General features: G+C 45.7%; 1 protein-coding gene across 12 annotated transcripts in view; it reads right to left on the reverse strand.

The window, feature by feature from the left end:
* The window catches only part of CACNA1D (calcium voltage-gated channel subunit alpha1 D), a 351,834-nt gene that overhangs the window by 25,559 nt on the left and 300,615 nt on the right, over nucleotides 1–25,660 (reverse strand). For all 12 annotated transcript variants that reach the window (XM_072599051.1, XM_072599049.1, XM_072599046.1 and 9 more), the window contains 6 exons: nucleotides 25,262–25,421; nucleotides 24,412–24,539; nucleotides 24,108–24,204; nucleotides 21,699–21,801; nucleotides 17,758–17,859; nucleotides 7,435–7,565 (listed from right to left, as the gene is read on the reverse strand). In XM_072599051.1, coding sequence (XP_072455152.1) covers nucleotides 7,435–7,565; nucleotides 17,758–17,859; nucleotides 21,699–21,801; nucleotides 24,108–24,204; nucleotides 24,412–24,539; nucleotides 25,262–25,421 — 721 coding nt within the window. The remainder of the gene's footprint in view (nucleotides 1–7,434; nucleotides 7,566–17,757; nucleotides 17,860–21,698; nucleotides 21,802–24,107; nucleotides 24,205–24,411; nucleotides 24,540–25,261; nucleotides 25,422–25,660) is intronic.

Genomic DNA, 25,660 nt, shown 5'->3' on the forward strand with positions numbered 1-25,660 from the left:
AGATCCTCACATTGCTTCTCAATGGATTGGAGCTTCAACTTTGCTGTGTGGTTCTCCCTCAGGAACCCTCTAGCAAAGATCAGAGATCTATCCTGGAAGGAGACTGAAATATTTTCAGACCAACCACGCCCATCGTCGATGTATGCTGCATTCATATACACACACCCATACACATACATGCATCAGCAGAGATGTGGGGCACACCATCCCTTCCCCAGCATTCACAGGGTGAGCTAGGGCTGTGCCAATGACATAAGCACTCATTCCCTGGGCACCGCCTACTTCTGATGACCACTTTCCACCACACTTCACTTGCTTTCTTCCTAGATGTGTGACTCAGAGCAAAACTTTCTTGCTCCCATCTTGTTTCTACCATGTTCTCTAACAGCCATATCATGACCTCATAGTCCATCAAGTAATGGCGAAAAAATAGAATTCATGCTAATTAAATTCTAAATAACAAATAATGATTAAAGTCATTCCTAGAGCAGGGGACGTCAAAAATAGAATATGATTTTTCAGTCCATATTTTATGTTTTTTATAAGCCAAAATACCTTTTCAACATTTATTTATATCAAGATCACAAGTGACTTTTGTGGCCTGTGGACATGATGGAAATTACAGGTATATCCTTTTCTTTCTAGTGGAATCATTTTGATGAATATCAAATAGTTCTTTTCTATAACCTGCAAAGTGTAAAATACACAAGGGAAAAATTGTATTACTCCCTAAATATAATACAGAAATGTTTTTGGCCCATACCCTCTTTCAGGTGCTATGCTGTCCACATTCAGGAAGCCTCCTGGGCAGAATGGAGTAAGCTTAGTCAGTGTTTTCTGTTCATTTTTGAAAAACTAGAATGTCTTTATCTGTATCAATGGGAAATCTCACTGGGCTTCATCGAAGGTGTGAACCTCTATACTATCAGCCACATTGCCCACAGAAAACAAGACACATGAGCATGACAGAGAGACCATTAATACCTTCTAGATTATTCAGAGAGGCAGAGTATAATGGATGCAGGGTCCAACAGTGTTAGCACTGACCCCTCTTTGACAACAGCCAGGTGACCACAAGTAAGTCATTTCAACTCTCTTGGCCTCTAATTCAATTCACCAAACATTTACCAATTGCCCACTGTATGAAAGGCACCAACCTGGGCTCCAAGGCTACAAAGATAGAACTGAAAAAAGTCCTTGTCATCTGGGAGTTTGCAATGTCCTTAGGGGATACCTCATGTAGAAGGGAAGTATATTTAAGATAATCTGAGGAGATCCTAAGCAGATCAAGGAAAGCTACCTATAGGAACTGGCATACAATCTTCTTTGAAGGAAGTTAGGGCCTCTACAAAGCAGAGGGGAGGAAGGAGTGTATGCTCAGCAAGTGGGGCAGGAGAGGCAGAACCAAGTTTGGAGAACAGAAAGGAAGCCAGTGTGGTGAGCTCCTAGAACATTTGAAGGGGGTGATTAATAGACAATGCTTTGGAACAAGGAGGTTGGAGCCAGACTATGAAGGTCTTTAAATGCCAAGCTGAGGAGTATCTTAGAGACATCATAGAGGATTCCTGAGCAGGTGAATGACACAGCTTGGATTTATGCTTTAAGAATATTGCTTGGACAGCTATGGGGAAAATGGATTGGAGTGAAGAGAGGACAGAAGCCAGGAGTCCAATGAGGAAGCTACCTCAATAGTCTAGGTGGAAGATAAGTGAGGCTCTGAACTTAAGTGACCATGAAAGATGCCATAAAGGGAGAATCTATGAGACTTGACACCTCTTTGGTGTGGGGAATAAGGGCAAGGGAAGAGTTAAGGAAAACTTAAGGGTTGAGAATCTGAATGGGTGAAAGGATAGTGGTACCCTCAATAGAAATAAGATTTAAAGGTGTGTGTGTGTGTGTGTGTGTGTGTGAGTGTGTGCGTGCACGCGTGTGCGCGCATAATGCATTCTGTTTTGAATAGGCTGAGTTTGTGATGCAGAAAGGGCACCTAACATCTAACTGTCCAAGAAGCAACTGAGAGTGTGGGACTAGAGCTTAGGAGAAAGAGCAGGACTGGATCACCTGATGAGAGCCATCTCTGCATGGAAATGTTCACTGAACTCAGAGGAGCTGAGTTTATGTTTAGGAGAGAGTATGGAAAATAACTGTAGACAATATAAAACACATGTGAGTGTATCTGCCAAGACAAACCTAGGAGTACAACTGTAAAACACTTTTCACACAAATAACGTCAGATCTAAACAATTGGTAAATATTAATTGTTCAAAGGTAGGCCAAGCCAATATAATAAAAATGACAATTCTACCTAAATTAATCTATTTATTCAGCGCCATGCCAATCAAACTTAAAAAAATATTTCATAGAGCTAGAAAAAATAATAACAAAATTCATCCGGAAGAACAAAAGGGCAAGGATATACAGGGAATGAATAAAAACATGTGAAGGAAGATGGTTGAGTTACATAAGATCTCAAGCTGTATTATAAAATGGTAATTATTGAAACAATCTGGAACTGGCTAAGAAATAGAGTGGTGGCTCAGTGGAACAGATTAGTTACACATTACATTATAGTAAATGACCATAGTAATCTAGTATATGATAAAACCAAAGATTCAAGCTTTTGGAACAAAAACTTATTATATGACAAAAACTCCTGGGAAAACTAGCAAACAGTATGGCAGAAACTAGGTATAGACCAACACCCAACATTGTATGCTAAGATAAGGTCAAAATGGGTACACAATTTACATACAAAGGGTGATACCATAAGCATATCAGGAGAGCATGGGATAGTTTATTTGTTAGATACATGAATATGGGAAGAATTTAGGACCAAAAAAAAAAAATTGAGAGAGCATTAAAAAATGTAAAATAGATGATTTTTGATTATATAGAATTAAAAAGTCTTTGCACAAACAAAACCCATGCAACCACAATTAAAAGGAAAGCAGAAATGTGGGGAAAAATTTTACAGCAAGTATCTCCAATAAAGGCTTCATTTCTCATATATACAAAGAACTGAGTCAAATTTATAAAAATAGAAATCATTTCCCAATTGATAAATGGTCAAAGGTTATAAATAGGCAGTTTTTAGACAACAAAAATTAAAGGTATCTGGTCATATAAAATACTCTAAATCATTACTGATTAGAGAAATGCAAATTAAAACAACTCTGAGGTACCACCTCCCACCTATTGGCTAATAAGACAAAACAGATGTTGGAGGAGATGTGGGAAAACTGGGACACTAAGGTACTGTTGGTGGAGCTGTGAGCTGATCCAACCATTCTGGAGAGCAATTGGACTATAAAAGTGTGCATACCCTTTGATCCAGCAATGCCACCACTAGGTCTATGTCTTGAAGACAAAAAAAATATTTGTACAAAAATATTTATAGCAGCTCTTTTTGTGTTGGCTAAGAATCAGAAATAAAAGGGGGGCTCATCATTTGTGGAATGGCTGAACAAGTTGTGGCACAGCATTTTGATGGAATACTACTGTGCTATTAGAAATGACAAGCAGGATGATTTCAGAAAACCTGGAAAGACTTACATGAACTGATGCAAAGTGAAGTGAGCAGAACCAGGGAACATTGTACACGGTAACAGCAACATTGTAACAGTAATAGCAACGTTGTAACAATAATCAACTGTGAATGGCTTAGCTATTCTCAGAAATGCAATGAGCCAAGACAATCTCAAAGGACTACTGATGAAGCCCACAAGCCACCTCCAGAGATAAAACTGCTATTGTTTGAATACAGACAGAAGCAAGCTATTTTTTCACTTTCATTCTTTTTCTTTTATTTGGGTCTTCTTGTACAAAATGATAATGTGGAAATGTTTTACATGATTGCACATGTATAACCTATATCTGACTGCCTACTATCTTAGGGAGGGGGAGGGGAGAGGAACAGAATGTGGAACTTAAAGCATTTTTTAAAAAATGTTAAAAACTGTTTTAACATGTAATTGGGGGAAAAAATAAGATATATTAAGAAAATTGAAAAGAGAAGGCACAGAGAAAGAGAAAGAAAGAGAGAGAGAGAGAGAGAGAGAGAGAGAGAGAGAGAGAGAGAGAGAGAGAGAGAGAGAGAGAGAGAGAGAGACTGTTCAAAGGAGACTGAGAAGGAGCAGTCAGAAAGGTAGGAAGAAAACCAAGAAATAGCACTAGCAAAAAAACTCAGGGAGGAGATGGCAGCTAAAAGGAGGGGCTGAGCAACAGTAAGAAATATTGCACAAAGGTCAAGAGGATTGAGAAGAGGTTAACAGATTTAACAATTAATGACTCACTAATAAACTTGGAGAAAGTCATTTCAGTTGAGTAAGAGAGTCAGAAGCCAGGTGAACAGGGGCTGAGAAAGGAACCAAAGGATGAGAAATGTAGGGGATGAGTGTAGACTTCTTTATCTGGCAGTTTGGCTCAGAAAGGGAGGAGCTGGAGGGAGACCGTTAGAGGACAGAGTTGGAGCAAGTGAGGCTTTTTAGGGATGAGGAGGAGACCTGAGCAGAAAGAATAAAATTTATAGGAAGCTAATTGAGAGATTGAGAGGCTAACCTCATGGATGACAAGAGAGCTATTTCTCTGTCACAGACTAGAGCAAAGAAGAGAGAAGAGGGTTTGTGTGGTCTGGAAGTCAGGAGAGAAGAGGGAAGGTTCTCTGCCGGCCATGAGGCTAAGGGAGGCAGAAGCATGGGAAATGCAAGGAGAGAAGAGGTCTGGGAAGAGCCGCTCTGGGGACTCCAAGGACAGAGAGCATCCTGAAAGGAAGACACCTCAAGAGAGTCACTAGCGTCTGCCGAGGACTCAGTAGCTTTGCTACGTGATTTTCATGAGTAAGCATGGAGAAGGCACATGGTGGGAATGGCTGAGGCCTGAGGCCGACAGGGCATGAGTTGCAATGGGACGAAGCAGCAAGGCATGTGAGAACTGAGGATGTGCAGCTAAAGCTGGCTAACCACAAAGGCCCAGACAAGGAGGCCTCAGTTCCCTCCTCTGGCTTGTTTGTGTTTTTAATCCCAGCTCTAGGGACAGGGTGCGTCACGTAGCAAATGCTGACTAAATATGGATAATGCCCACATGACAGGGCTGTTACAACGATGCACCAATGACATAAATGATATAAAATGCTTTACAAACCTCGACTACATACATGTTAGCTATTGTTAATATAACACCAACTGGGAAACTGTTTTCTTTGATCTGTCATTTTCTGTTCCAATCATCTGTGTTACAAGAACAAAAGTCAACTCCAAAGGTTTTACTCTTTCTGGTGAGCCAACATTCGGATCTCACCACGCTGGACCCCTCCAGAAGGCCCATAAGCGGTGATGCTCCCACTCTCACTGACCCTCTCAATCCAGGACTGACTCCGGGTCCTTTCTAGAGGGTAAAGGGCTAGAGCTTGGAGAGGCCCCTTCAGAACCACTCTCCTGTCCAAATGAGTTTAGGAACAGGAAACTCCCACCAGACAAGTGCTCAATTTCTGTTCTTTCTACAGGGAAGTATGTAAGTTGGTGGATATTTGCCAAGTTCCTAAGAATACTAAAAAAGTACATCATTCTACCTATAATCAAACACATGGTAAATGGAAGATTTTTTTCCCCTTCTTTTCCTGATGGGTAAAAACCACAGACTAGATACTTTGGTCAAGTTCCAAACATCATTCTCCCTCAGTGTTAAGTGCCCTGACAGTTTTCCAAACTCTGTGGCTCCTGTCCCTGGGACTCCTCCAGCCCTCCCCTGGGCTTCCAAGAGCCCCTCCCAGAGAGGGCCCTCCTAACCTGCTGCAGGATTTCATCCCTTCCCTCTTCTCGGCCCCTTTCTGTGACAGCTTCCTCTATTAGGTTGGAAGCTCCTGAAGGTCAGTGATTGTCTTTTGCCTATCTTTGCATTGCAAATGCCAAGCCCAGTGCCTGGCACAGAAAATCCACATTTACTGACTGACTGTTGTTCTCAGGAAGCAGCATGGTGTGTACAAAAAACCCAGAAGATCGAGGATTCCACTCCTGTCTCGTTCACTCACTGGAGTGACCTTGCACAGATCCCTAATGAGGCTGATGGACTACACGGCCCCTGATGCCTCTCTGGGTCCTCTGGAGTGCGTGTGTTCTCTCCCCTAGGGCTGGAGACGGGAGGAGGGAGGGAGCAGGCCTTCTACAAGGGGTACAAGATTCCCGGTGACAATCCCACACAGTTAGGTCAAGGCTATGGTGAAGGAGGATTCTGATTCACCTGGCAAACACATTAAAGAAGGAAACAGAGTCGCCTTCTGTGCTGCAAGCTTCAGCTGAATTAAATTCTCTTCCCTCTTATGGAACATTTGACCTTCCTTTCCCCAACTGAGACAATGGTGCAGTCACACAACCACACCCAAACACACCCCCACACACTCACTTTCCTTCTCTTTCTCCCTATAAAAGCATAAATAAAAAAGAACCCCAGGATTCCTGGAGAAATCTAAATGCCTTTAAAGATTATCAAGAAGCTAAACATTCTGCCAAAAGGCTATTGTGAAAAATTCAGATGTGATTGAACAAAGAGGAAATGTTTCTCTGTGCCACCTTCCAAGGAACTGATACATTCTCTCATTACTTGGGATGAGACAGGCTGGGAGCTAGCTGGACAGTCCCTAAAACCCGCCAACCTGGCAGCAGAAGCAGAAGGGTATTCTCCTTGGTGCCAACATGGCCTCCATCTACCTCCTTTCTCACCTGCCCACCTGCCTCCAATCCACCATCTCCAAATGCTCTTGCCTGATATTCAGCCAGCAAGCCTATGAGGGTGGCACTGAGCCCCCTCTAAGGGCAGGGAGCCAGAGGAGTGCCAAGACACTGTGGAATTCACACACTCCTCAGGGACCTGGGCTCACACTTGAGCCACAGCATCGCTGCCAGTCTCAGTCCCATCCAGATTGGGCATACACATACAGATAGACACACACACAGAGTACACACAGAGAGGTGATGGATGTTACTGGAATGTACCATAAACCAAACAAACGAATAAAGGGAAAACACCTAGTCAGATTTAGAGTTGACCTTCTGGCAGCCACTATGAGCCCCTGGGAGTGGCCACCTCTCTGGGAGAAAGCTCTCTCATAGAAGCGCCAAGGCAGCGGAATGGAAGGGCAGCTCCCGCCCCACAGCCCACACCTCGATCCCTCCCGTGACATTCTCATGACAGCTTAATGAGAGCTTATGGACTGGTCTCCTGCAGCTGCAGTGAATTTGTGGACTGGGCAGCTGGGATGGCCACAAGCAACAAAGGAAGAGGACGGCACCACTCACCTGCATGCCCGAAATGGCTATCCCTGGACCATGGCAGTGTCCATCCGCTCAGTATCTCTGCTGATCGTGAACGGTCAGCTACCTGGTGCTTCGGAGAAGCTTGCAAAGTGGTTAGTGGGAAAAGGGGGAAAAAAAGCCAATTCACCTGTAGAGCAATCGTGGTGTTCTTCGCAGGGTACTTTCCCACCAGGCCTTGTTCTTTGCGTTTCTTGAATTTCCTAAAGTAGTCCTGTATCAGGAAAGTGGCATAGAACTTCCCCACGGTTACCTCATCATCTAGATGGACAGACCAGACAGAGCTCTCCCGAGTCAGCACATGTGGACCAAAAGCCTCAACACGCACACCTGGCTGAGGGGCAACGGGCGGGGACGGGCCTGAGCACCCAACCCAGGGCACTAACTAGCATCAAGCGGGCTCAGCAAAGCAGTTGGGGCTCCAAGTGAGAGTCATTTCAGTGAACGAGCAGGAAACAAGATTTTTATGATGTTAACGGAGGCAGCATATTAGTAAAAACTGTGAAATGCTGTCTGGGTTATTTTCTTAAAGTAAAAAAATAAAAGGGAAAACAGGAGGGGATCAGTGGGCCACATTTTCGCCTCAGCGCACAGGGATTTACATGTGTAATTACAAGGAACCTTGGCTGCAATTGCCCACCCAAATCTCAGTGCCACAAGAGGAAAGCGTCGACCACTGAGAGGTGGAGAGAAAGCCTACAAATGTGGTTAGGTTCAGCAAAGTGACTCTGAGGGATCCTGGCACGTGCCAGGGATGCTTCCTCTCTCCCAAGGACCTCCATGTCGGATGGGCAGTGAGAGCTCCAGCTAGCCCAGAAATGGAGCCATGCTCCCCACATAGAGTTTGCAATCAGAACTTGGCTGGCAATGTCGTAGGTGATGCATGAGGCAGAATGGAGCCGTGACCTACCACAGAGTGAAAGGACCATGCTGCAAGGGTTCAAGAGTGAGTGGGGGAGGATGGCCAAATGACAACACTAGGCTTTGAATGTGAATTGAAGCATGGGCATCATAAGGATAAACTCTGTGTAACACAATACCATAGAACGGAAGCACCTGAAGGGCAGGGACTATTTTTTATTGTACATGATCCTAACTCTTGGGGTGGAAGGAATATTGAGCCTCATTTTACAGATGAGGAAACTGAGTTTAAGGGACTTGCCCAAAGTTGCAGAGGTGGTAAGCTTTAGAGGTGGGATCTTCTAGTGGATTGCTAAGGAATATTTGTTCAATTGAACTGAACATTTAAAATAGAAAAATAAACCTTGAAACAGATTTATGGGAAGAAATAAATACCCCAATGGGAGAGAGCAAAGTGCAATGCAGAGATTACTGGGTTTGAAGTCAGAGGGACCAGAGTTCAAATTCTGCTTTTGCCTTTTACCTCTCTGTGTAACCTGAGGCAGGCAGCCTCACCCGGTCTCTCAGCCTCACCTTCCTGTTCCACAAAAGGAGGACTGAACTAGTTGACCCCCAAGGCCCCTTCCAGCTCTAAATTTATGATCCCTGACCTTACGACCCACCTGTGCTCAGCGTCCCGACTAACATTCTGTACAAAACCTGCTACCATGTACCAGGTTGAGGTGGCCCAGAGATGCCTCATCTGGGTGCACAACACAAGCAGGTTTTAAAAACAGGCAGGCATTCACTTCTTAGAAGCTATAGCTTTGGTGGCCCTGACTCTCTAGGGCTGCCTCCAGCCCTTATGATTATACTTGAAGCCTTCATTTTTGGTTAAAAGTTTCTCTCTTGAGAAAGGGGGTTATATGCATTCCCTCATCTGATTTGTGTCCCGGTTGCAATCTGCAGAGCAGAATGAGATTTCCATATGTCTCCCCACAACCACATGACCCATGCTGAGGTTGAAGCCCTCTGCCTAACCATCTGGACATGCTCACCAACTGCTACCTGACCCAGGGAGTCTCCCTATGATATGGAACAAGGCAGGACTCTAGGACATTTTTGAAAGGAGCAGAGTTGAAGCTCCCAATCTTTTCAGAGACCACTGATTAACTTCAAGAGAACTCTCTCGTCTAAGACCTGTGCTCTTTGTAGAGGCTAGAATTTTATTTTACTCCTGAATTAGTCAACGTGGAACTGGGGCAAGGGCAGGATTCATTTTCAGGCCATTGTCAGGTGGATGATTGCTGAGGCTCTCCTAGACAGAGGGGGCCAGAATCATATTAGGGAACCATATTTTTCTCAGTAGAATCCAGGTTCCCAAGCAGCAGAGTCATGCCTGGATCTCTGGAGAGCACAATTCAAAAATCATTCTCTTATGTCAAAATAGACAAGGTGGTAAAGTACTTTGCAAGTTTTAGAGTGTTCTGTAAATGCCAGCTGTTAGTACTTTATGGCCTTTTGGCCTCGGAAGATGAGCACAGTGGTTGGCTAGACTCCAGCAGAAGTAATTAAGAATTTAAAAAAACAAAGCCCTAGCAAGACAGGAGAGAAAGTTAGGAGAGAGAAGCAAAGATGTGGGGAGCAGAAGGGCTGGGCTGGCACTCTGTTCTCTCTCTGGAACCCGAGCTCCATTTGGTGGCATGGTTATTTGGGTCTCTGCCATACCCTCCTTACAAGCCTGTAAGCTCCCTTAGTGTAGAAGTCATGTTGTATTTATTTTTGTGTCTTCTTCAGTGCCTAGAACAGTGCTCTGGGCTGTCTGCTGAACTGAAGCACAGATCTGGATGCGGCAGGCAAGGAGGGAAAGATGTGAGGTTTGGATTTCAGTCAACTATAGAAACTTCTAGTTCTCCTTTAGAGCAAAAACAATATGGGACAAGTAAGAGATACAAGGCAGGGAGGGGATTTTTGACTGACTTTGTTTTCTCTTGTAAGAAAGAATTCTAGAATTCATTTAACTATTCACTGAGCTATCCTATAACATGAAGAAATGAAAATGCACCTAAGGAAAAATGACTAAACCAGGCCTGCCCAGAAGAAGCTGAAGGTGCGCCAGGCCAGTTTTCAAGACTGAAAAACCAGGTGGTGTAACTGAAAAAGCAATGCTGAGAGGACACACACCTGGCCACCTGCCCACCTTTCCACAGCCACCAAGGGCACACTGCGTGAAAGTATCAGAAGGGAAGATGCAGGCTGCCATGAAGGATTTTCTACACAGTTTGCATCTTGACATTCTCATAAGTGGCAAACAGGGATGGTAAATAGGAGAGCTCACTGGGCAGAGAGGGCGGCAAAGAGAAGCTCTGGGGTCATTTAAGGACATTGCCCAAATACAACTGACTTACTCTCTTATTCCTAATTACAGCTCACCACTGTCAAAAACCACCAGGCTCAGAAGAGGCAAACACGCCCTGGAAGGCACTTCTCCAAGGAGGCGGCTTTCCTGCATGTGTTAAGATCACAGACCATTCTTTGGTAGATGCAAACACAGATATCGCTTCTCCAGTGACCCCACAGGAAGATGTGCACTACTATTCCTACCACTCCTACTCCCACTCCTACTCCACAGAGTAGCTCACACTTACACGCTGCCTACTCTGGGGCAGGCGCTCTGCTGAGCCCTGTACAGGGATTTCATGTCATTCTCAGTGGATCACCACGACCCTGGAAGGCAGATACTGTTATCTCCATTTTACAGATGAAGAAACTGAGGCAAACAGGGTTAAGTGACTTGCCTAGAGTCACACAGTGAGTAGGTTCTGAGGCTGAATTTGAAGCCAGAACTTCCTGACCCTTGGCCCAATGCTCTCTCTACTATCATGAGTCTAACTGGAAGGGAATCAGATTCTGTGGAGAGAAGGGGCTCTTAATCTGGGCTCCAAGAATCTCCAATCTATCAGTGGACAGATTTCAGGGGTCTATAAACTTGGATGGGGAAAAATTACATCTGTATTTTCACTAGCCACCAAATGAAACAGCATTTTCTTCAATTTTTTAAAAAACCTCCTAATAAGGGCTCAATAAGAATAGTTTTAATAACACAGCAGCCAGCATTTACATAACACTCCAAGACTGCTAAACTCTTTATAAATATTATCTCATTTGTTTCTTACAACCTAGGAGGAAGGTGTTACCATTTCCCCCCAATTTACAGATCTGGAAACTGTGGCAGACAGTGATTAAGTGACTTGATCAGATTCACATTAACTAGTAAGTGTCAGAGGCTGGATTTGAACTTGGGTCTTCCTGACTCTAGGCCCAATGCTCTTGTACTGGGCCTGGAGTCAGGAAGACCCATATTCCAATGTGGCCTCTATCCACTGTATCCCCTAGCTGTATCTAGGGAACACAAGGAAGGATAAGAACCCTGTTATGGATAGACAGTGAGGCCCTCCAGATCCTCTCATTTATAGATATGACACCGAGTGCATGAAGCTCAAGAGAACAAGACTTCTCCAGTGAAATCCACCACTACTCCAAAGGGAGAGGTCCCCCCAATCCCAACAGGAACCAATACATGAGTAGAGAATGCTGACTAGTCAGCCTGTCGGGCCCTTTGCTGAGTAACTCCATCAGTGCGCCAGGCTGGGGTGACCTCCCTGATGGACGCTGAGGTCAGCCCAGAACCAAACAAGAGTCTGGATGGCATGTGGGAAATTCCTTTGGTGGTGAGGGAGTGACAGAAGCTGTAGAAAGAAGCTGAGACTTGGAGTCAGGAAGACTTGGGTTGGAATCTTGCCTCAAAACCTGTGAGTCAACGCTGTGACTGCCAGGCCATCACTCAGGTACTCAGCCTGGGTTTCCTCATTCAGAAAAATGTGCTAACAAGAGCACATTCTTCTTGGGGTTGCTGGGATGAGCAGTGGAGCTCAGTGCATGAGGAGGAGCTTTCACTATTATTGTCACTTCTTTTGCTTCAAGCTTGTGACTTCATTGGCCCAGAGAAATCCCAGGTAGGAAACTCCCACTCCCAGTGCAGACTGTCATTTGCTCCACAACTTGGAGCAGCAGAGATGTCACTTGGGCATGAAATGACTTGCCAAGGATCACACAGCTAGAGGCGCTGGGGTGGGACATGAACTTAGATCTTTCTAGCACCAGGGCCTGCTCTCTCTCCACTACATGACGCTGTCACTGTTATGATAAATGTGAGCTTTGATGATTATTACTATTATTAAAATGAACCCAAGGTACAAGATGTCTCCCTGACCTGAAACCCCACCTGTCTCACACCAACAGTCTTCTGGTGATGTCATCACGGAACACCACAGTCTTCAAAAACAAAAACAAATTTGTGGGCACTCAAAAGGTAATAGAGATGAATGGTGGTTATAAGAAGGCCTGGGCATTATCAATTTGCAAGCAAGTTGTGACCACAAAGATATGCTGGAAATGAATGATCAGTTGTGCAGCAAGAACAAAGGATAAAAGGGCACCCCTGGTATTCACAAAATGCTTGATAAAGGACCTAAAGGAAGAAAGCACACGGAAGTGCTGAGTAGATACTCTGTCAAGACAAGAGTTACACAGGGAAGGCTACAATCTGCACCAATGAAGGGAGCCCCTCATTCACAATGAGAAGGAGATGATGGCAGGAGGTATCAATGAGTTCAGAGAGTGCACCAAAACCAGGAAAAAGGAGCTTGTCTCCTCTGGGAAAGGCCTGTGATTCCTTGTGCTTTCTGCCAGAGCATCCAGTGACACAGAAGATGAGAAGCCAATCAATTCATTTTTACATACATTCTAGTAGAAAGGCCACAAACATTTCTTAAGAACTTAATTAAATGCCAAGCTCTGTGCTAAGTACCTGTGACCCTCTGCAGCAATGACAAGGAAATTGCCTAGTTAAGCCAGAGACACCAGGGCTGTAGTTGTATACGGCAGATAAAGCTCTCTGTCTCCATGTACCCTGGTTTTGGAGAGCTGGTGCATGCTTTATTCAACATTCAACTCTATCTGCTCCAAATTTCATTGCTTCCAATGATGCTGAGAAGTAAACCCAGCCTTTCACTGCATGTAGGACTTTGTGCCATTTTCACAATTTAAGAGGACATCTGAGCTAGTTTATAAGAATTTTCACTAGTAACTTCAAATCATATAGTATCTCAGCTAGAACTATTTTTTCCCTTTTCCATGACTGGTCCTTGTGCATTGCTGTGGTTTTAAAGTATATGAAAATGGCTTTATGAACTTTGAGACAGAATGGGAGTGAAATATGTAACCAGATGCCCCCTGAAGCTACAAATCACATTAAGAACTTAGGCCACTGATAAAGATGGGAGAGGAGCAGTTTGAGATGCTGCTCAAACCAGGAGACCTTCAACAGAGTTCAAAGGGTATGTGTGGAAAGAGCCTGACCTGAATCTCTGTCCAAAGTCATCCATGTTCTTGTTACTGACAAATCCAACGGCCTCTTCGCAGTCTTCTTCTCCGCAGCCTTTGACACTGTGTCCATCAACATCTTCTCCTCACTCCAAACCTAACTCTTTTCTCCCAGCACAGTTCTTCATGATTCTCCCTCCTACTTCTGTGACTGTTCCTCCCCAGGCTCTTTTATTGAATCTTCAGGCAAGTAGTTTCCCCTAACTATCGCTATCTCCCCAAGGCTATGATCTCTTCTCTGTTCCCTCTATATCATTTTGCTCAGCAATCTCATTAGTTTCCATGGATTTAATTACCATTTCTAAACAGACGATTCTCAAATCTGTATCCAGCCTCAAGTCTTGAATCTCAAACTGGAGGTGCCATAGATACCTTAAATTCCAAATGTCCAAAATAACATGTCCTCTTCACTGATTCCTAATCTCACCATTTGACACATCTCTGATTCACTAACCCATTCACAATAGCAGTTTTTCCAGACCTTTCCATCTCTCCTCAAACCTCTCCTGGTTCTCTCCTCCTCTACCTTCCTCAGCTGAGACCTTGGCCTCAAACTTCACTGAAGAAATTCCCCCCTCTTCCTCACCTCATTACTCAGAGGCCACCCTCTCCTCTCTCAATCCTTTTCCTTACAGGGCAAACCCTTCTAAATGCATATCTAACCCCAGGCCACACAGCTGAAGAGCTTTTGTTGCCTTTAGCTTCCCACTGATCTTCAATTTCTCCCTGCCTATTGGCTGCTTCTCTCCTACCTACAAATATCCTCCCATTTCCTTCATCCTCAAAAACTCATCACTTATCTGCCCCTCCCCACTGGCTGTCATCTCCTCTCCTCTCTTTGTGGCTAAATCTAAAAGGCCATTACAATCACAAGACCTCCACGTCCTCTTCTCTTCCTCTCTTCTATACTCTGCAGCCTGGTTTCTGACCTCATCTTTTACCCAGAACTGGTTTCTTCAGAGTCACAAATGATCTCCTCATTGACAAGTTTGATGGCCTCTTTACAATCCCTAACCTTTGTGACCTTTTCTCTCTGAATTTTCAGAAGGCCTCTTTTTCTTGGATCTCCTCCTATCTATCTGACTGACCCTTCTCCATCTCCTTTGCTGGCTCTTCATCCAGCTCATCCACACTAGCTGTGGGGGTCGCCAGGGCTCTGTCCTGGGCCCTCTTTTCTCCCCCTGTACCATTTCCCTTAGTGATCTCATCATCTCCAATGGGTCCAGTTGTCATCTCTATGCTGATGATTCTCAGTCCAGCCTTCCCCTCTTTCCTAAACTCCAGTTTCACATCCTCAACTGCCTACTGAGCATCACTAAACATCTTAAATTCAACACATCAAAACATGAATTTACTATCTTTTCACCAAAACCCTCTCTTCTTACTTTTCCTATTACTGTGAGGGCACCATCATCTTCCCAGTCATCCAGGCTCATAGTCTGGTGTCATTCTCGATTCTCACTGTCTCACTGTCCACATCCAATTCATTACCGAGTCTTGTTAACTCTACCTTCATAACATCTCTTGTATATTCCCCCTTTATCTCCTCTGACATTACCAGCCATCTTGCATAGACCCTGATTTTTTTATGCCTGGATTCTTGCAATAACTTTCTGGTTGGGATTCCTGCCTCAAGTCTCTCCTCACTCCAATCCATTCGCCCCTCAGGTATCAAAGTGATTGTCCTAAAGCACATGTCTGACTGCATCACTCCCCTACTCATTCAACTCCTGTGGTTCCCTATTACCTCTGAAATCAAATATAAAATAATCTGTTTGGTGTTCAAAGTCACACCTACCCATGTTTCCAGTCTTTTTACACCTTATGCCTCTTCCTCCTTCCCCACACTTACTCCTCAGTCTAGTAACACTAGACCACTTTCTATAAGATGGCATGCTCAATGTATGCTCACATGGCTATGTATTCTCTCTGGATAATCATGGAGCACCAGAAGAGAAAATCACATTGCCCCAGAGACGGCCAAGAGGGAAGCCAAAGTGGAGTGGCAGGATGGGTCTCAGTTTATCCAGATGATCCTCCAGAGCTGCTTTCTCAAGGTCCTGCAGCTTCCATCTTGGCCCAAGACCTCTTCATTGCTCCTCCCTGAGGCTATCTGCTGTCAGCTCAAAGACCATGTGAATCCCTATGGGTCACAGGAAAGCAGTCTATGTATTTGTAACCATCTTCTCCCTGGCCACCTCAGCAACACTGTGTTCTACTTCCCTCTGTCTAAAACTCTTTGGAAATCAAGAGCCAAAGTCAAAGGTGTATGGCTGGCCATGGCTCAGGCACATTCTCATATGCAGTCTTCCTGGAGAGCTTGAACCCTTATTTGGGGAGACATCCTTCATGGCAGAACAAAGACTTTTAGCATTCTTAATCTGGTCAATAAGGAGTTAACCCTTACGGCCCCCTTCTGGGCAAACCTTCTACAGAAGGGGGAAAATGGAAGTGTTTAAATGGCAAACGAATTTTATGAACTTTTCTGCTCCTGTCAAATTAACAGAAGCGAGAAGTAAAGGGAGGCTTGTGTGACTTGCAATGGGTTTAACATGGAACAAGGTTAACGTGTGGGAAACATTACTGTGAAGGGTCCTTCTAGGAGAGAGGGCCGGGCAAACCTAAGACTGGGAGCAATGTCTGTGTGTAGGCCCAGCTGGCCATTCTGACGCATGCATCTGGACAGCAGAAAACATGGGAGGGGAATAAGTTGGCAAGAGATAACACTGATTCCATGCCACCACCCTAAAACAGAATTGCTTCAGAATATTCGGAAAGACTGAGACTTGAGAGGAACAGAGGCTGCAGAGAGAGCTAAGCACATTGTTACCACAATTAAAGAGAGCAGTTCATCGAGGCCATGCGAGCACTCGGGGGAAGCAGAATGGACAAAATGAAAACCAAGAAAGTTGTTTTAAATGTGCAGCATCAGTTCTGGGAAGAATCTGACTTTTTAGGTTGGGAGTGTTGCCTTCCTTTCTGTTTTGGGGGGATGCTCTCCCCAGCTCTAAGTTGGCAGCTGTGCCAGGCATAAGTGGCTCCCTTCAAAGACAGTTTCTGGCCAGCCTCATGCAGGGGTGCAGATCCGGAGGCCAAGATGGTCCCTTTTGCAGGGAGTGTGGCTGGGCAGACACCGCTTGGCTTCCACCCCTGAGCCTTAGCCTCCTCCAAGCTGCCAAGCCAGCAACACTCTGAAAGTGAGGTCAGCTAAAGAAATACCAGGGATGAGAGTGCACGGGGCGGGGCTTTCTGGGATGGCTAATGGGCTGGTGTGGGGGAGGTCCTACAGCAATAGACCCTGCACCTTTAAAACTGAAAAAAGCAGGTCAAAAATAACCACCTAGTTCTGACTCTGAGCGCCATGGAAATAAAATGGAAGCATATCTTATATATGCACATATATATATATATATGTATATACACACACACATACACTCTATCCAGTATAATATATATGTATATATAAATATGAGAAAAGACCTAGTCAGTTATTATAGAGCAAACAACAAGAAATAAAGCGTGCCAGTTAGCTCTGTTTTGATTTGAGTCCTAAACTGAAGGGGATGATCTGTCTATGAATGGTAAGACATTCGCTCTTGGTAAGAACATTTACCAAAATACTATTTTAAATTCTGAAAGCAGTCTGTCTTTCTCGAGAAGCAAAAGGGCAAACAGAAACACATTTTTCAGCTTCCTGAACAAAAGTGATGGCTGTTTCTTTGCAAAGCTTTCTGTCTCTTTCTCACTACCCTTCCCCATGTCTTTTATTTTCTTTGTGTCTCATTCTCTCTGTGTCCACTTCTGTCTCTCATTCTGTCTGTCTTGCCTTCCTCTCTCCCCATCTACTCTTATTTTCTCTGTCTCTCCCTTTATCTCTCTGACTCTCATTCTCTCTCTCATTAGCTCATCTTCCAGAAAGAAAACTAACTTTCCAGCTACCTGGTCTTCATTTCCTTTCCAGATCAGTGTCCCTCCCCTTTCCCCAGGCCATTTTCCCAAAACAATCCCTCCCAAAGGCCCCAATGCACCCTTTGGAAGGCTGCTGGCTCTGACTCATAGCTTCCATGCTAACAATGGGCATCCTGGTGTTTTGCCAGCCCTGTCTTCCTGGATCCCATGATAATTAACACAGAACTCAATCGAGTTGTGGAAAACTGATCACACTGACCGCCAGCAGGAGGGACAACTTGGTCAAGAAGCTTCATGCTGGTTTTCTTCCAGATTTTCTTGATGACTGCTCGCAGTTCCTCATTTGCCTGCTCCAAGTTACCTGGAGAGAGAACAAGACAACACCAAGCCACAGCAAAGGTTGGCTCTTTAGGGTGTCTGAAGCCTGCACCTCAGGGGTGACAGGCATGACAGCTTTCTCTGGAACCTGCCATGACAGCTTTCTCTGGAACCCGCCCTTCGGTGCTTCTTCCAGCTAGGGGGCAGCTGCCTCATGCTGGGCTGCTCTGGGTGCTCTTCACAAGGCCCCTTTCTTCCTGAGTTCTCACTTTCCAACCCACTGCTTAAGCATTCACAAAGGCTCTTCACTTATCCCAGGACAAAATCTAGACTTCTCTGATTCCTGCTCAGAGACCAGCTCCCCCTTCCCATCTTCCCATCGAGGGACTGGTCCATCTCCTGATTATCCCTGGAATGTGCAGAATTCACCCCCGCCTTGGTGCCTGGGACACAGGCTAGCAAACTCCTGTCCTCTCTGGCCTCATATCTCATCCTCAGTGATTGGCTATGACCCAAGGGCCCTCCTCAGGGAAAGCTTCCCCATGTGTTCTGAGTGCCTCAGCATGTATACCCAGTCACATGCCCTCCCTTCTCATTTGGGATGTCTCTCTGACTTCCTCTTCTCAGTTAAAGCATCAGCTTGTTGAGAGGAGTGGGCATGTCTAAAAGGCCTTTTTATCTCAGACAGGCATTGGCCTTGGATACTTTGGTCCACTGCCCCCCTGGCCTACAGATTCACTCTGACCCCTCTCCTCTTCCCAGCTTCCCTCTTACAGCCAAGAGCACCACTGTTATCTGTGCTGGACACTCAAGCATCACCTTTGACTGCTCCTTGCTAAGGTCTGTGGTTTTTACATCCCCTCTCTGCCACCAGGCTGGGGCAGACTCTTATCATGTCAGGCTTGGTCTACTGCACTAGCTGCTGGAAGTTCTCTCCCTCCTCCAGGCCATCCCCCACTCAGCTGTCAAAGGGATCTCCCCAAAGAGAGGTTTGACCACATCACTCTGTCCCAGGGACTCCTGATTATCTGCCATGTTTGGCTCTTATGCCTTTACCCCTTGACCCCTTCCTTCCCTCCTAGTCTTCTTACACCCTACGCACCTTCCCATGCTCTACAACCTGGTGACACAGGCTTCCTCGCTGCTCCTCACACACGGGGCTCTTTGCCCAATGCTGGGCATTTTCTTGGCCTGTTCTCTGTGTCTGGAATTCTCTGCCTCCTGGCTTCTCTGCTCTCCTTCATATCTTAGTCCAAACCTTACTTTTTGCAAGAAGCTCCTTCCGACCCCTCAGTGACTCCCCTTCTAAGCCCCTAGTAACTCCCCACTTTTGAGCTCCCCAGTGACTCTGCCCCTTCTGAACCCCCAATGATTTGCCTCTGAGACTCTCCTCGGTTTATCCTGTATTTGGCTGTTTACATGTCATCTCTCCCATTAGACTGGGAGCTCCCTGACAGCAGGGCTTATTTTTTGTCTTTGTATCTCCAGTGCTTAGCACAGTACCTGGCATACAGCAAGCATTTAATAAATGCACACTGACTTGACTACAGAACAAAAATCAGGAGGCCATTTTGTCTAATCCACAGTGGAAAATGAATCCTCTCTGTGATACTCGTGACAAAGGATCACCCAGCTTTTGCTGGAAGACCTCCAGTGAAGGAGAACACATCTCACATGGAGGGAACTCTGCAGCCTTGAGGATACCGGTGGCCTTCTAGGTCCTTAAGTGTGGCCCTTTGACTGAGTCCAAACTTCACATAACAAATCTCCTTAATAAAAGAGTTTGTTCTGTAAAATTTGAACTCAGCCAAAAGGCTTCCTACCCTGGTAGAAGAAGGAGGCTCTTGACTGAGGATGGTGTCAGAGGTTTTCGTAGGGTCTTGTAGTTGCCCCAAGCAATATTTGTTTGTTTTTTTTTTAAAATCATCAACGTTAAGATTTATTAAGTACTTGCTTATTAAGTATTCGGAGCACTATTCTTGGCAGCAGACACACTGAGATTAACAGGACAGAGTTGCTGTCCCCAAGGAACTCACAGTTCCACCATGGAGCTGAGATACTGACATAGGGAACCAGACACCATAACATTCTATGAGGTGGACCTTCAAGAGTCACCCAACCTAGAATACTATGGGCCTGAAGGGAGTTAGGGAAGGGCTTCATGGAGGGCTTCACAGTTTTGAGATAGGCATGTATTCAACAGGAGAGGAGAAAAGAGGAGGCCAAGCCTGAGGAGCAGTCTGACAGATGGCATTGGGGTGGGAAAGGACCTGACCCATACCAGAGGTGGCGGCAGGCTGGGCAAGGCCCCGAATGCCAGGAAGATGGGCTGGAAGCTGACTCCTGAACCAAAAGAAAATCAGAGAAGTTGTTTGATCTGAGCAGTGATGTCTAAAACAAGCACACCAAAGAAAAGTCTTGTGTTGAGATGAAGGATGGCTTGTTGAGAGTGGTGGAAGGTGGGGCATTCTTGCCCTGTAGCTTAGCCCTGGCCAGTCTTGTTTATAGCTCCAACCACATCCTTCATATCGAGCTGAGTCTCTTCCCCCAGCCTGGACACCTGCACAATGGCCTAATTGACCTCCTCACCTTGAGAATCAGTGGCCAATGTGACTTTTCTAAAGCCAAAGTCTAGCCACCTCACTCCCTTCTCTGCTCAATGAGCCCAGGGTTTCCTGTCATCTCCAGGATCCAATAAACCATCCCATGGCATTTTAAGAGCTTCCTAAGCTAGGGCCCTTCTTACATTTCCAGTGTTCTTACACTTTATTCTTGTCCACCTTCTACAATGTAACTGCCCTGGCCTCTTGGCAAATCCTCAAACACAGGATTCCCTCTTCCTCCCTGTGCCTTTGCAGGGGTAGTCTTTCCCTCAGCCTAGAACACTCTCTATCCTCACTTCCTCTAACCATTCCCTGGCCCCACTGTCCAGCTCAAGCCTCTTTCCTGACCTTCAGTCGACTCTTAATATGAACAGGAAGGACCCTAGTGATTTACATATTACCCATTATAAATAAGGACAAGGATAGTTTTTTGCTTTTCTTGTGTTTTAGCACAAGTCTTGGAAAAGAGGTATGTGCTTAACAAATGTTTGTTGACTGACTGACTGACATCAGGAGGCAAAAGCTCCCAGGGCTGTTTTCTATTGCCTTTGAGGTGCCCTCTGCTACTGAAGTTCTGAGCTCCTCTATAGAGATTGGTCTGAGTGAGAAACAGGAAGACAGATCTCCTAAGCTGGAAAGAGTCTAGAGGAGAATGAAAGTGATGAAGGACCTCCAGTTCACACTACCTGAGGGGCAGGGGGGATTCCTTAAGGGAGAATGACTCACATCATAGGAGAAGCCTCAGGTAGGGCCAGAGAGCTGTCTCCAGATATCTTAAGGAAGTCCCTGGGGATAAGGGTTAAGACATGTCCATCCTGGCTTGGGAAGCAGGGAGGAGGGGTGTTCAACTGAGCACAACCAGGAGGAAAGTGTGGAAGATGGAAAGAGGCAAACTGATGTTCAATGTGAAGAGAAGCTTTTTAATGATTAGAGCTGCCCACAAGTATACCAGGTTGCTTCCGGATGTGAGAGGGCTCTCCCTCATTAAGGGTCCTGAGAGCAAAGGAAATTCTTTTTCCACATACAGGTTGGATTAGATGGCCACTGAAGTTCCTCCCAATTCTGAAATTCTGTGGTTCTCTTCTGTGCCCAGAGAAAAGGAGGATGAGGAGGGTGAGGAGGAAGGAGAGGCTGATAAAAGCCCTCCCCCTCCCTTCTCTTCTCCTAGTCTGGATCACTTGTCTAGCAAACATTTTTGAAAGACCTCTAGAGGAAAAAGCCTAAATTCAGGCCATTACTCTCATTCCATTCTACTTTGATCAGCCCGGCAGGATTTTACCTTCAGTCTTGATTTTCAGAGCAGTTCGAACCAAGGCAAACAGGGTGGCATTAAACATGACTGTTCCGTCACTATTGAGAGGCATGTTCATGGCGACTAACCTCTGTAAATAAAAGGAGAACGATCTTCAGAGAAGCGACCAACGTAGGCCATCATCACCCCCAATCTGACCGGTGGCTGAACCTTGGAGACCTGCCCTTCCTCACCTCCTCCCGCATGAGCCCTTTAAGGATCTGGGCCCAGATCACTGTGTGAGACCTTCCTGCCTACCTAACCTGACCTGCCGTCTGGAGCCCCACCCAACCCCTTAGGAATTGGTGAGGACAGTTCTTGACCTGAGTCTACCTGATGGGAGTTGGGAGGCAGCAGCATTTCTATTCATGACTTCAGTTGTCTCGCATTCCTACTGGCTATCCAGGAACTAGCTGAGAGGACTTCAAGCCTAAGATTGCTCTACAGCCTTTCCTCATGAAGTTCAACAAATTCTGGTTCCTTCCTCTTTGTCAAAGGATCACAGATTTAGGGGATCTTGGGAGAGGCTGTAAATAAATGCCCATGGTCAACTTTCTCATTTGATAGGTGAGAAAACAGAGCCCCGGAGAAAGGGCATAAAGTACCCAAGGTCAAGAGGTGGCAAGTGGTGGAAGCAGGATTTGGACCTGAGTTCTCTGGCTCCAGCCAACACCAAAGCCCCTTGCACACATTTGTGCCACATTTCTACATTTTTCACATTTCCTTTCTCTTGCCAAGAAAGGTAACACTGACTAGTGGTTAGAGAACCAGTCCAGGAAGATGAGTTCAAATCTTGACATAGACTGTCTTTGTATCTGAAAAAGTTAGGATGTGATATATCTGGTGATGATGACCATTTCCACATGTGGAGAACAATAGAGAACTGTACCTAACCCGACAGATTTGCTATGATGGGACGGAGCTTTCAGACCCATCCCAACGGCACACACACAATCCCTTCGTAGTTTTGAAAAAGATGCAGTAAGGACTCTCCTTGCTTTCTTTTTGCTTTCCTATTCCTATCCTCTCCCTCCTACTGGAAAAACAAAGAAAAACCAAGTTCTTATGACAAATATAGGCTGGGTCAAGCAAAACAAATTCCTCCACTGGCCACATCCAAAAGTGCATCTTGGCTTTAGGGTACCCTTTAATGTGAAGCTTTGGAGAAGGAGTGACCTTCACTAGGAAAGGGAGCTTTCTTACCCAGGAGTCCCCTACACTAATGAAATAAAAGGTATACTTCCAATTCCCTTTATTTTCTCCAACCAGACTCTCATCTCCTGGATGGGACAGCAGGTAGAATGCTGGGTTGCCCTTGGGAAGCCCCGAGTTAAATTCCTGCCCCAGTACTTCCTAGCTGTGTGACCTCAGGCAAGCCACTTAAGCTCTGTCTGCCTCAGTTTCCTCAGTAGTAAATGGAACTACTAATAGCATTTGCCTCAAAGGGCTGTGGTAAGGACCAAATGGGATAACATGAAAAGCGCTTTGCCACCTATGTGCGTGTGACATAAATGTTGGTGGTTACTGTCATTGTCATTTGTCACTGGCCTCCTGGTCTCCATAGGGTCTAGTTCAGATGGGCAGATCACGGTCATGTGGAGGCTGATGGTGGTCCCTCTATCCCCAGACTGCTCTTCCCAGCCAAAGCCCTGAGCCCTGTTATGTGCATGTTACATGCATGCTTTCCGTAGCTGTCAAGGGCAGGCAGCATATAGGACCAGCACTTTTCCTTTGAAGCCTTTCTAAGGGAAATCACCCAGTTTCCTTCAGACAGTACCCACAGAAGCCAGCAGCCATCTCAACTAGGGTGTTTTTCTATATGCAAATTTTTCTGAGAAAGAGGCAAATGCAATCAAAAAATCAGCCACTCTTTAGGATTTCACTTGAGATACAACTTCCTGCAGAGGAGGCCTCGAGCCCACACAAATTTAGCCCAACAGCCTCTCCCATGCCTAGAAGAACCTCCATGGAAAGCAGGAGCAGGTCAAGGGTGAGGCAGGTCCAGAGCTCTAGGGACAGCCTGGGTCCAGAAGCAGGAGGATCACCTGGGGCCCAGTTCCAGCAATCCTCTTGTTACAGCTGGGAAGCCCAGAGGGATAAGGGGCCTCAGAGGCTCCTCCTCAGATCGCGCTCAGCAGGGAAAGAGCCACTGCCATTTGTGAAACTGCCCTCTGTGAGAAAGTTTCTCTTTGTTCTGCTGAGTCCATCCCCCTACCGTCTCCAGACCCTTCCTCTGGGCCACACAGAGCAAGAGTAATCCAGCCCTTCCAGGAGACACATCATGGGGTTTCAATCCCTGCCCTGGTAGCACCCTAGGGCCTGGTAGCACCCCAGGGCCTGGTCAGGAAGAATCATTACCTAAGTACCAGGTGGGAGGATGCCAAGCATCAAACCTACCTTGCAAGCTACTCTGTGTGGGCACAATTTGCCAAACCCCAATGGTGGTTGGATTCGTCGAAGCAGAGTCACCACATCCAGGTGCTTAATTCTTCCTCTGAAACAAACACACAGTATGAGGATGACAGTATGATGACTTCAGAGAGAGCCCTGGTGGTGGGGGGGGGGGGGGGAGGACAATTGGCAGGGATTGTGTAGAGGGGGGTTGTGTAGGGGAGGTCATCCAACCCCATCCACTACCAGGAACATGAATAAAAGGCCACACTACCCAAACCTGGTAGACAGAAAATCCCCATACACTTACTTTGCTTCTGGGTCATATTCTGACCATATTCTTTTGAATTCATCCAAATGATGTGGACCCAAAATAGACCAGTCACGGGTCAGGTAATCAAAGTTGTCCATGATGACAGCCACAAACAGATTGATGATCTAGGTGTGGGGGGACAAAAAGCTCTCTGAATCCTAGAGGAGAGGCTTTAGTTGGGGTAGCATGAGGAAGCTGGGGAGGGTCTCAAGGAAACAGCTGTTTAACTACGAGAAGTTACACAAGTCAACTGAGCCAACTGGCCTCCTCCAATCAGCAGAGATGAAGGGCCTACCATCATCTTAGGGATAAAAGGATCAATGAAAAGGTTATACAACCACTCTGAAAGGAGCTCATGGTAGAGAAGGCTCACTTAGAAGAACCAGGTTTAGCTGAAGCCTTTCTGCACAACACATCCTGTTTCAGTCTCAGCATGTCCCACCAGGCCGAGGCCAGCTGAGGACCTCTGAGATTCTCATTCCCCCCTGAGATTCCATGATGTCTTTCCAGGACAATTGTGGTATGATCCAACATGGGAGTAGGAGGAGCTTCTCCCTTACTATTCACATTCTCAAGGGTCTGAAGGATGATGGAGAAGCCTCCACCCGCCACCCACTGACTCTACTCACTCATAGCAAAGGTCAGGCGCCAGAGCAGGACTGGAAGGAATCAGTTGCACCAGAGAGCTCCCCAGGTGCTCTCACCTGTTGGAAGCCGGGGTAGCATGTGGCAGAGCCTGGAGCAGCTGAAACCAAGGCTGCCTTGCTAAGCTTGAAGCCCTGGGCCTCAAACTCACTCTTGCCCACAAAACTGTGTACTGAGCAACATTGTGTTCTTTATGACTTACCAGAAAAGCACAGAGCATATAAAAACTGATGAAATAAACAATGGCAAAATTGCTGCCACATGTGAACTCCTCCCCAGGGCTATAATCAGACTCTGGGTCACAGCGCTTCCCAGGAAGACATGCCAGCATAATTTCTTGCCAGGCCTCACCAGTTGCACACCTTTTGAGGGAAAAAGAGAGAGGGAAAGGGAAGAGGAGAGAGAATAATGATTTCAGAAACACACATAGACATATAAGTATATTTATATCATCCAACCCCAATGATTTTAGGGAACATCACTTACTTCTAAGTTTTACCAAGTGGACATCCTTCCTAAGATCTATAACTGACAAGTTGGATTTAGCACATTTGTCCTTTGGATAGAAGTGGGCCTTTCTCTAGCACCTGAAAATCGTTTA

The sequence above is a fragment of the Notamacropus eugenii genome, chromosome 3 (assembly GCF_028372415.1).
Source record: "Notamacropus eugenii isolate mMacEug1 chromosome 3, mMacEug1.pri_v2, whole genome shotgun sequence".
NCBI classification, from domain to species: Eukaryota; Metazoa; Chordata; class Mammalia; order Diprotodontia; family Macropodidae; genus Notamacropus; species Notamacropus eugenii.